Consider the following 12,685-nt stretch of genomic DNA (forward strand, 5'->3'; position numbering starts at 1 on the left):
GAAAAATTAGGGAGCTCACCAAAATCTTGATCAAAGAGGTAGATTTTAATGGGCGTCATAAACAAGAGAGAAGTAGTGAGGCGAAGAAGTTTAGAGAGGGATTTCCAGAGCTTGGGGCCTAGCCAACAGAAGGCACGACCGCCAATGGTTGAGCAGTTATAATCATGAATGCTCAATAGGGCAGAACTAGAGGAGTGCAGATATTTTGGGAGGTTGTGGGGCTGGAGAGATAGGGAGGGGTGGATTTGAAAACAAGGAAGAGAATTTTGAAATCGAGGCATTGCTTATGTAGGTCAGCGAGCACAGGGGGTGATGGGTGAGCGGAACTCGGTGCAAGTTAGGAAACGGGTCAGTGAGCACAGGGGGTGATGGGTGAGCGGAACTCGGTGCGAGTTAGGACACGGGGCAGTAAGCACAGGGGGTGATGGGTCAGTGGGACTCGGTGCGAGTTAGGACACGGGGCAGTAAGCACAGGGGGTGATGGGTGAGCGGAACTCGGTGCGAGTTAGGAAACGGGTCAGTGAGCACAGGGGGTGATGGGTGAGCGGAACTCGGTGCGAGTTAGGACACGGGTCAGTGAGCACAGGGGGTGATGGGTCAGTGGGACTCGGTGCGAATTAGGACACGGGTCAGTGAGCACAGGGGGTGATGGGTGAGCGGGACTCGGTGCGAGTTAGGACACGGGTCAGTGAGCACAGGGGGTGATGGGTGAGCGGGACTCGGTGCGAGTTAGGACACGGGTCAGTGAGCACAGGGGTGATGGGTCAGTGGGACTCGGTGCGAGTTAGGACATGGGCTGCTGAGTTTTGCATCACCTCTAGTTTACGTAGGGTAAAATGTGGGAGGCCAGCCAGGAGTGCGTTGGAATAGTCACGTCGAGAAGTAACAAAGGCATGGATGAGGGTTTCAGCAGCGGATGAGCTGAGGCAGGGGCGGAGATGGGCGATGTTACGGAGGTGGACTTAGTTATGCTCCGGATATTTGTGGTCGGAAGCTCATTTCAGGTTGCGAACAGTCTGGTTCAGCCTCAGAGAGAAGTTGGGGAGAGGGATGGAGTCAAGTGGCAAGAGAACGGAGTTTGTGGCGGGGACCGTAAACAATGGCTTCGGTCTTCCCAATATTAAGTTGGAGAAAATTTCTGCTCATCTGGAACTGGATGTTGGACAAGCAGTCTGATAATTTAGAGACCGTGGAGGGGTCGAGAGATGTGATGGTGAGGTAGAGCTGGATGTCGGTAGCGTACATGTGGAGACTGATAATTGTGTTTTTGGATGATGTCACTAAGGGGGCAACATAAGAACATAAGAATTAGCAGCAGGAGTAGGCCATTCGGCCCCTCAAGCTAATGAGATCATGGCTGATCTTCTACCTCAACTCTACTATCTCCATATCACTTGATTCCCTTAATATTCAAAAATCTATTGATCTCTGTCTTGAATATACTCAAAGACTGAGCCTCCACAGCCCTCTGAGGCAGAGAATTCCAAAAATTCACCACCCTCAGTGAAGAAATTTCTCCTCATCTCAGTCCTAAATGGCCGACCCCTTGTCCTGAGACTGTGACTCCTGGTTCTAGACTCCCCAGCCCGGGGGAAACATCCTCCCTGCATCTACCCTGTCGAGCATTTTGTCTGTTTCAATGAGATCACCTCTCATTCTTCTAAACTCTAGAGAATACAGGCCTAGTCTGCTCAATCTCTCCTCATAGGACAATCCCCCCATCCCAGGATTCAGTCTGGTGAACCTTTGTTGCACTCCCTCTGTAGCAAGTATATCCTTCCTTAGGTAAGGAGACCAAAACTGTACACAATACTCCAAGTGCGGTCTCACCAGGGCCCAATATAATTAGTCAGATGTCTTCACTCTTATACTCAAATCCTCATGTAATAAAGGCCAACGTATCACTTGTATTCTTAATTGCTTGCTGTACCTGCATGTTAACTTTCAGTGATTCGTGTACAAGGACACCCAGGTCCCTCTGAACACCAACGTTTCTCAATCTCTCACCATTTAAAAAATACTCTGCTTTCCTATTTTTCCTCCCAAAGTGGATAACTTCACATTATATTCCATTTGCCATGTTCTTGCCCACTCACTTAGCCGGTCTATATTCCCTTGAAGCCTCTTTGCATCCTCCTCACAACTTACATTCCCACCTAGCTTTGTATCATCAGCAAACTTGGATATATTACGCTCAGTCCCTTCATCCGAGTCATTATTGAACATAGCGGGGTCTCAACACTGATCCTTGCGGTACCCGACTAGTTACAGCGTGCCAACCTGAAAGTTACCCGTTTATCCCGACTTTCTGTTCGTTAACCAATGCTCAATCCAAGCTAGTATATTACCCCAAACACATGACCCTAATTTTGTTTAATAACCTCTTGTGTGGTACCTTATAGAATGCCTTCTGAAAATCCACACCCACTGGTTCCCCCTTATCTATTCTGCTAGTTACAACCTCAAAAAAATGTAACAGATTTGTCAAACATGATTTCCCACATTCATGAATCCGTGTTGACTCTGCCCAATCCTATTATTATTTTCTAAGTGCCCTGTTACCATGTCCTTAATAATAGATTCTAACATATTCCCTGCTACTGATGTCAGGCTAACTGGTCTGCAGTTCCCCATTTTCTCTCTCTTTCCTTTCTTAAATAGTGGGGTTACATTTGTGACCTTCCAATCTGCGGGAACCAATCTTCGAGAATCTATGGAATTTTGGAAGATGACAACCAATGCATCCACTATCTCTACAGCCACCTCTTTCAAAACCCTAGGATGTAGGCCATCAGATCCAGGGGATTTATCGGCTTTCAGTCCCATTAATTTCCCCAGTACTATTTTTTTACTGTCAGTAGGGCAGTGTAGCAGGCACTGGGGCACACAGTGTCAGTGGGGCCGTGTACCAGGCACTGGGGCACAGTGTCAGTATACCAGGCACTGGGGCACACAGTGTCAGTGGGGCCGTGTACCAGGCACTGGGGCACACAGTGTCAGCATACCAGGCACTGGGGCACACAGTGTCAGTGGGGCAGTGTACCAGGCACTGGGGCACACAGTGTCAGTATACCAGGCACTGGGGCACACAGTGTCAGTAGGTCAGTGTAGCAGGCACTGGGGCACACAGTGTCAGTGGGGCAGTGTACCAGGCATTGGGGCACAGTGTCAGTATACCAGGCACTGGGGCACAGAGTGTCAATGGGGCAGTGTACCAAGCACTAGGGCACAGTGACAGTATACCAGGCACTGGGGCACACAAAGTCAGTAGGGCCGTGCACCAGGCACTGGGGCACAGTGTCAGTAGGGCCGTGTACCAGGCACTGGGGCACACAGTGTCAGTGGGGCCGTGTACCAGGCACTGAGCACACAGTATCAGTAGGGCCGTGTACCAGGCACTGGGCACACAGTGTCAGTGGGGCCGTGTACCAGGCACTGGGCACACAGTATCAGTAGGACAGGGTACCACCACTGGGGCACAGCGTCAGTAGGCAGTGTACCAGCACTGGGGCACAGTGTCAGTAGGCAGTGTACCAGGCACTGGGCACACAGTGTCATTGGACAGTGTACCAGGCACTGGGCACACAGTGTCATTGGACAGTGTACCAGGCACTGGGGCACACAGTGTCAGTAGGCAATGTACCAGCCGCTGGATGCAGTCAGTAAGGCAGTGTTGCCCTGCACGCCAGTAATCCAGTCATGGAAGGCAAGTTTCCGTAGAGTTCCAGTAATTGGAAGAGCGCAGTGAGAGCAAAGACACGCAGGGTCGGAGGGTGGGCAGTGGACTCTGCAGGGACAGCTTCAAAATTGTAGTTTGGGCTGAAGTGCCTTTACTTTCTTACGCAATGGAAGAAGGGAGATTGTGGGAAGGAGCGGCAAAGGATGGCAAAGGATGACCATGGACATAGTTGAAGAGAAGATCAGCTCAGAAAGGAGCTGACACACGAGGAGCCATCTTGAGACAGACATGTGCGGAGAGAGCACCTGCATCTCCCAGTGCCCCTTTCTGCTGTGGGTCTGTGTACAACATACACTATCTCCCAGTGCCCCTTCCTGCGTAGAATTGATTGCCCGACAATCCTTGGCATGGATTAACTATTCTATAATCTTTATAGTCACTGCCATCCATTTTGTTTGTAGCACAGACGTGTGTCTCTTACCTCAATACAGATAGTGTGATCAGGTGATGGTTCGAGACGCCACACAAGGAGACTTGTTTAAAATCATGAAGGGTTTTGACAGAGTAAATAAGGAGAGAATGTTCCCAGTGGTTGGGAGCTCAGTAACCAGAGGACACGGGTTTAAGGTGATTGGCAAAAGAACCAGAGGAGGAGATGAGGAATTTTTTCCTGTGCTGTCACATTCTGCAATTCTAATCTTCACAGCCAAGGTTCTCCCTCCATCTCTCCCCCTTGAACATATTACTGCCTTGCAACGCTGCAACTTATTGGTTGGCAGAGATCGGTGCGAAAGTGATAAATAGCCACTCGCTATTTCCAGTTATTCGAAAACAAAGACGCACAGTTCTTTTGATAACTAACTTTCTGCATTCTTGACAAACAAGTTATAGGTGACATGGCTCTGTTTATTTTATAAACCGACTGAACAGGCAAAGCAGGAACCGGTGTGAACATATCATAAGAACATAAGAAATAGGAGCAGGAGTCGGCCATTGGGCCCCTCGAGCCTGCTCCACCATTCAATAAGATCATGGCTGATCTGATCATGAACTCAGCTCCACTTCCCCATAACCCATGACTCCGTTATCATTCCAAAATCTGTCTATCTCTACCTTAAATATATTCAATGACCCAACCTCCACAGCTCTCTGGGGAAGAGAATTCCAAAGATTCACGACCCTCTAAGAAGAAATTCCTCCTCAGTTGCGTTTTAAATGGGTGACCCCTTATTCTAAAACTATGCCCCCAGTTCTAGATTCCCCCACGAGGGGACACATCTTCTCTGCATCTACCCTTTCAAGCCTCCTCAGAATCTTATATGTTTCAATAAGATCACCTCTCATTGTTCTAAACTCCAATGAGTATAGGCCCAATCTGCTCAATCTTGCTTCATAAGACAACCCCCTCATCTCAGGATTCAACCTCGTGATCCTTCTCTGAACTGCCTCCAATGCAAGTATATCCCTCCTTAAATAAGACCAAAACTCTATGCAGTACTCCAGGTGTGGTCTCACCAACACCCTGTATAGTTGTAGAAGGACTTCCCTACTTTTATACTCTATCCCCCTTGCAATAAAGGCCAACATTCCAATTGCCTTCCTAATTACTTGTTGTACCAGCATGCTAACTTTTTGCTTTTCATGTACAAGGACCCCCAGATCCCTCTGTTCCTCAGCATTTTGTAATCTCTCGCCATTTAAATAATAATTTGCTTTTTTATTTTTCCTACCAAAGTGGATAACCTCACATTTTCCCACGTTATACTCCATCTGCCAAATTTTTGCCCACTCACTCACTTAGCCTGTCTATAATCCCTTTGCAGATTCTTTGCATCCTCCTCACAACTTGCCTTCCCACCTATCTTTGTATCATCAGCAAATCTGGTAACATTACACTCGGTCCCTTCATCCAAGTCATTAATATAAATTGTAAATAGTTGAGGCCCCAGCACTGATCCCTGTAGCACCCCACTAGTTACAGTTTGCCATTCTGAAAATGACCCATTTATCCCGACTCATGTTTTCTGTTAGTTAGCCAATCCTCTATCCATAATATATTACCCCCAACCCCGTGAACTTTTACCTTGTGCCGTAACCTTTTATGTGGCACTTTATCGAATGCATTCCGGAATTCCAAATACACCACATCCACTGGTTCCCCCTTATCCACCCTGCTCATTACATCCTCAAAGAACTCCAGCAAATTTGTCAAACATGATTTTCCTTTCATAAAACCATGCTAACTCTATTATGATTTTCTAAATGTCCTACCTTAATAACGGACTCCAGCATTTTCCCAACGACAGATGTTTAACCTAACTGGTCTATAGTTTCCTGCTGTCTGTCTCCCTCCTTTCTTAAGTTGGGATGTTACATTTGTGGTTTTCCAATCCGCTGGGACCTCTCCAGAATCCAGGGAATTTTGGTAGATTACAACCAATCCATCCACTATCTCTGCAGCCACTTCTTTTAAGACCCTAGGATGTAAGCCATCAGGTCCAGGGAACCTTTAGTCCCATTAGTTTGCCTAACACTTTTTCTCTGGTGATAGTGATGGTTTTAAGTCCCCCCGCCCCCAATAGCTCCTTGATTATCTATTATTGGGATGCATTTCGTGTCTTCTACCGTGAAGACCGATACAAAATATTTGTTCATCGTTTCTGCCATTTCCCCGTTTCCCCATTATTAAATCCTCAGTCTCATCTGCTAAGGGACCAACATGTACTTTAACCACTCGCTTCCTTTTTATAAACCTGTAGAAGCTCTTACTGTTTGCTTTTATATTTCTTGCTAGTGCAATAACGTTCCGTAACTGTAGGATTCTGATTAAACCAGGAACAAGTGAGCAGACACTGCGAGCAGCTGCTGTGAGGGAGCCTTGATGTGGAGTGTGTTGGAGAGAACCTCGGCTCTGTGTACTTTGGTTGAGGGGAAGTGTTGAAGGTTATAACCAGAGCCCGGTCATTGCTGCACTTGGATCAGCATTAAACACTCAACATTTACACCAACACAATTCGGTAGTGTGAATAAATACTGGGGCTTAGATGGGTTCAATAGGTCACTGGATCCAGGGAATAAATGGAAAGACTCCTGTCCTTGGCCCCCTCCTATTTCTCATCTGTATGCTGTGCCTTGGCTACATCATCCGGAAACACAGCGCCAGTTTCCAAACCTACGCTGACGAAACCCAGCTCTACCTCACCACCACTTCTCTCAACCCCCCCACGGTCTCTAAATTATCAGACTGCTTGTCCGACATCCAGACTGGATGAACAGAAATTTTCTCCAATTGAATATTGGGAAGACCGAAGCCATTGCTTTCGGTCCCCGCCACAAACTGCGTTCCCTAGCCACTGACTCCATCCCTCTCCCCAACATCTGACTGAGGCTGAACCACACTGTTCGGAGCCTGAGTGTCATATTTGACCCGGAAATGACTGACCACATAGCCGCATCATAACTAAGACTTCCTATTTCCACCTCCGTAACATCGCCCATTTCCGCTCCTGCCTCAGCTTATCCGCTGCTGAACCCTCATCCATGCCTTTGTTACCTCTAGACTTGACTATTCTAACGCACTCCTGGCTGGCCTCCCACATTCTACCCTATGTAAAACTAGAGGTGATGCAAAACTCGGCTGCCCATGTGCTAACTCGCACCAAGTCCTGCTCACCCATCACTCCTGTGCTCACTGACCTACACTGGCTCCCGGTTAAGCAATGCCTCGATTTCAAAATTCTCATCCTTGTTTTCAAATCGCTCCATGGCCCTCGCCCCTCCCTATCTCTAATGTTCTCCAGCACCCGCCACCCCCCACCACGAGATGTCTGCGCTCCTCTATTTTTACCCTCTTGATCATCCCCGATTATAAAATCGCTCAATTATTCTGTGCCTTCTGTTGCCTGGGCCCCAACCTCGGGAACACCCTCCCTAAACCTCTCTACCTCTCTTTCCTCCTTAACACATACCTCTTTGACCAAGCTTTTGGTCACCTGCGCTAATTTCTAGTTATGCGGCTCGGTGTCAAATTTTTAATCTCATAGCACTCCTGTGAAGCGCCTCGGGACGTTTCACTACGATAAAGGCACTATATAAATACAAGTTGTTGTTGTTATGCCCCTTCCTGCTGTGGGTCTGTGTACAGCACACACTATCTCCTAGTGCCCCTTACTGTGTAGAATTGATTGCCCGACAACCCTCGGCATGGATTAACTATTCTATAATCTTTATAGTCACTGCCATCCATTTTGTTTGTAGCACAGACGTGTGTCTCTTACCTCAATGCAGATAGTGTGATCAGGTGATGGTTCGAGTGGAAACTCCTGGCTGTCTCGAGCGGCAAAAGTGCCATCGAAAGACTGACGTTTCTCACTTGCATGTCCCCGTGAGTTCTGCCCACTGGTATTCCCCTCCGATTGGTCTTTGGAACTTCTTTCCTTGACACTCATTCTTCCGTTAGCAGTCTCCTGGAAAGTTGCATGTTGGGAGAAAGAATGAGGAGGGTACAATTCTAAAGGGGTTGCAGGATCAGAGCTGGGGGTGTGTGTACACAAATCACTGATGGTGGCAGGTCAAGTTGAGAAGGCTGCTAAAAAAAAAATCATATGGGATCCATAGCTTTATTAATACAGGGACAGGCCTGAATTTTAATCGGGAGGCCAGTTCGGGGCGGCAAGAGGGGGGCCGGCAGCGACAGGGCATCGCGGGGCGGTGAGAGCGGGTCGACGGGGCAGATTGGAGCTCTGGCTGGGGCGGGGGGTGTAGATGGAAGGCTGTGTGTGGGTTCTCCGATTGCAGCGCGTGGTTTCGATGGGACTCTGGATCCAGGTGGGAAATGGAAAGGTGCTTACCTCCTGGGTCCAGCAGTTCCCGCCTTACGTTCGCTGCCGTGTTTCACGAGGCCTGCAAAACCCGACCAGCCATTGTGAAATTTAGAACGCTGGCTGAATGTGTGGCGCGCCAGCCTGATTATAATATTGCAATGGGTGAGCGTCCTTCTGGGAGCTGGTTGCCTGCCTGCTCACTGCCCCGTGTCCTAACTCGCATCGAGTCCCACTCACCCATTACCCGCTGTGCTCACTGCCCCGTGTCCTAACTCGCACCGAGTCCCACTCACCCATCACCCCGCTGTTCTAACTCGCACCGAGTCCCACTCACCCATCACCCCCCTGTTCTAACTCGCACCGAGTCCCACTCACCCATCACCCTCTGTGCTCGCTGATCTACATTGGCTTCCAGTTAAGCAATGCCTCGATTTCAAAATTCTCATCCTTGTTTTCAAATCCCTCCATGGCCTCGCCTCTCCCGATCTCTGTAATATCCTCCAACCACACCGCCCCTCGGAGATCTTGCAGCTCCTCCAAGTCTGCCCTCCTAAGCATCCCTGATTATAAGGTTGATGTGCCTTCAGTTGCCTGGGCCCCAGCTCTGGAACTCCCTCCCTAAACCTCTCCACCTCTCTAGCTCACTTTCCTCCTTTTAGGCACTGCTTAAAACCTATCTCTGACCAAGTTTTTGGTCACCTGCCCTAATATTTCCTTATGTGGCTCGGTGTCAAATTTCGTTCGATAATCGCTTCTACGAAGTGCCTTTGGACGTTTTACTACTTTTAAAAGGTGCTATATAAATGCAAGTAGTTGTCACGTGGAGACCGGAGAAGCTGGGGTTGTTCTTCTTAGAGCAGAGAAAATTTGATAGAGTAGAGAAGGAGAATGTTCCCAGTGGATCGGTGCTGGGACCACAACTGTTTACAATATACATAGATGACCTGGAAGAGGGGGCAGAGTGTAGTGTAACAAAATTTGCAGATGACACAAAGATTAGTGGGAAAGCGGGTTGTGTAGAGGACACAGAGAGGCTGCAAAGAGATTTAGATAGGTTAAGCAAATGGGCTAAGGTTTGGCAGATGGAATACAATATCAGAAAGTGTGAGGTCATCCACCCTGGGAAAAAAAAAACAGTAAAAGGGAATATTATTTGAATGGGGAGAAATTACAACATGCTGCGGTGCAGAGGGACCTGGGGGTCCTTGTGCATGAAACTCTTTTTTGGAGTCTACCTATAAAACATAAAACATTAAACCGTGCCACCCGACCTGGATGACACACCAGACATTTACAAGGCCCTTTTTTTTTTCCTTTTTTTTTTGTGTTTTTCTTTTTTTTGGTTTTTTTTTGGGCACTAAAATCACCTTTTTTCCCCAGTGCCCCCTATAAAAGGGAAGGGGACACTAAAAGCACCGGCAATTAAAACAAATTAAATTTTAAAACGTAAAATCAAATTAAAGTTTGGTTGCCGGGCGTGATGATGCACTCCAGTCCCTCCGGTGCCCACCTCTCGCGGAAGGCCGCGAGCGTACCGGTGGACACCGCGTGCTCCATCTCCAAGGACACCCTGGACCGGATGTAAGAGCGGAAGAGAGGCAGGCAGTCAGGTTGAACGACCCCCTCGACCGCCCGCTGCCTGGACCGGCTGATGGCACCCTTGGCCGTGCCCAGGAGCAGTCCTACGAGGAGGCCTTCGGACCTACCCGCTCCCCTCTGCACAGGGTGCCCAAAGATCAGGAGAGTGGGACTGAAGTGCAGCCAGAATTTCAGGAGCAGCCCCTTCAAATAATGGAACAGGGGCTGCAACCTCGTGCACTCAATAAAAACATGGAACACGGACTCCTCCAGACCGCAGAAATTGCAGGCGGCCTGGGAGTCTGTGAACCGGCTTAAAAATTTGTTGCACGGCACTGCTCCGTGCACCACCCTCCAGGCCAAGTCCCCGATGAATAGTGGGAGGACCCCTGCGTAGAGTGCCCTCCATCGGGGACCCCCGCCTCCTCCGGACGGCAAGATGGTACGCCATGGCGTGTCCGGACGGCAGGCGAGGATGGCAAAGTTGAGAGTGTGCAGGAGCAGCCCGTACAAGAAACCCCTCCGCACGGAACTGAAAGGCACGGAGGGGATTTCCCCGAGGCGGCTCAAGTTGTGAGGCGCTCCTTGTGCATGAAACTCTTTTTGGAAAAATCTATGCAATGAAACTCTTTTTGGAGTTCATCTGCAAAACAAAAAAAACATTAAACGGTGCCACCCGACCTGGGTGACACTCCAGACATTTACAAGGCCCTTTTTTTTTTCCCCCCTTTTTTTTTGTTTTTTTTTTGTGTTTTTCTTTTTTTGGTTTTTTTTTTTGGGCACTAAAATCACAATTTTCCCCAGTGCCCCCTATAAAAGGGAAGGGGGACACTAAAAGCACCGGCAATTAAAACAAATTAAACTTAAAAACGTAAAATCAAATTAAAATTTGGTTGCCGGGCGTGATGATGCACTCCAGTCCCTCCGGTGCCCACCTCTCGCGGAAGGCCGCGAGCGTACCGGTGAACACCGCGTGCTCCATCTCCAAGGACACCCTGGACCGGATGTAAGAGCGGAAGAGAGGCAGGCAGTCAGGTTGAATGACCCCCTCGACCGCCCACTGCCTGGACCGGCTGATGGCACCCTTGGCCGTGCCCAGGAGCAGTCCTACGCGGAGGCCTTCGGACCTACCCGCTCCCCTCCGCACAGGGTGCCCAAAGATCAGGAGAGTGGGACTGAAGTGCAGCCAGAATTTCAGGAGCAGCCCCTTCAAATAATGGAACAGGGGCTGCAACCTCGTGCACTCAATAAAAACATGGAACACGGACTCCTCCAGACCGCAGAAATTGCAGGCGGCCTGGGAGTCCGTGAACCGGCTTAAAAATTTGTTGCACGGCACTGCTCTGTGCACCACCCTCCAGGCCAAGTCCCCGACGAATAGTGGGAGGACCCCTGCGTAGAGTGCCCTCCATCGGGGACCCCCGCCTCCTCCGGACGGCAAGATGGTACGCCATGGCGTGTCCGGACGGCAGGCGAGGATGGCAAAGTTGAGAGTGTGCAGGAGCAGCCCGTACAAGAAACCCCTCCGCGCGGAACTGAAAGGCACGGAGGGGATTTCCCCGAGGCGGCTCAAGTTGTGAGGCGCTCCTTGTGCATGAAACTCTTTTTGGAAAAATCTATGCAATGAAACTCTTTTGAGTTTACCTGAAAATAACCATAAACATTAAAACCATGCCACCCGCCTGGGTGACACAGCAGACATTTTCAAGGCCCCTTTTTTTTTTTCCTTTTTTTTTGGTTTTTTTTTTGGGGCGCTAAAATCAAATTTTTCCAGTGCCCCTATAAAAGGGGAGGGGGACACTAAAAGCACCAGCAATGAAAACAAATTAAACTTTAAAACGTAAAATCAAATTAAAATTTGTTTGCCGGGCGTGATGATGCACTCCAGTCCCTCCGGTGCCCACCTCTCGCGGAAGGCCGCGAGCGTACCGGTGGACACCGCGTGCTCCATCTCCAAGGACACCCTGGACCGGATGTAAGAGCGGAAGAGAGGCAGGCAGTCAGGTTGAACGACCCCCTCGACCGCCCGCTGCCTGGCACCCTTGGCCGTGCCCAGGAGCAGTCCTACGAGGAGGCCTTCGGACCTACCCGCTCCCCTCCGCACAGGGTGCCCAAAGATCAGGAGAGTGGGACTGAAGTGCAGCCAGAATTTCAGGAGCAGCCCCTTCAAATAGTGGAACAGGGGCTGCAACCTTGTGCACTCAATAAAAACATGGAACACGGACTCCTCCAGACCGCAGAAATTGCAGGCGGCCTGGGAGTCCGTGAACCGGCTTAAACATTTGTTGCACGGCACTGCTCCGTGCACCACCCTCCAGGCCAAGTCCCCGATGAATAGTGGAAGGACCCCTGCGTAGAGTGCCCTCCATCGGGGACCCCCGCCCTCTCCGGACGGCAAGATGGTACGCCATGGCGTGTCCGGACGGCCGGCGAGGATGGCAAAGTTGAGGGTGTGCAGGAGCAGCCCGTACAGGAAACCCCTCCGCGCGGAACTGAAAGGCACGGAGGGGATTTCCCCGAGGCGGCTCTAGTTGTGAGGCGCTCCTTGTGCATGAAACTCTTTTTGGAAAAATCTATGCAATGAAACTCTTTTGAGTTAAACTGC

General features: G+C 49.6%; 1 protein-coding gene across 1 annotated transcript in view; it reads right to left on the reverse strand.

Annotated features, from left to right (window-relative positions):
• The window catches only part of LOC139235053 (poly(ADP-ribose) glycohydrolase-like), a 204,819-nt gene that overhangs the window by 50,408 nt on the left and 141,726 nt on the right, over positions 1-12,685 (reverse strand). The window contains exon 3 of the mRNA XM_070866176.1: positions 7,957-8,145. Within this exon, the coding sequence (XP_070722277.1) occupies positions 7,957-8,127 (171 nt within the window). The 5' untranslated portion in view covers positions 8,128-8,145. The remainder of the gene's footprint in view (positions 1-7,956; positions 8,146-12,685) is intronic.

This window comes from Pristiophorus japonicus, chromosome 22 (assembly GCF_044704955.1).
Source record: "Pristiophorus japonicus isolate sPriJap1 chromosome 22, sPriJap1.hap1, whole genome shotgun sequence".
NCBI lineage: Eukaryota > Metazoa > Chordata > Chondrichthyes > Pristiophoridae > Pristiophorus > Pristiophorus japonicus.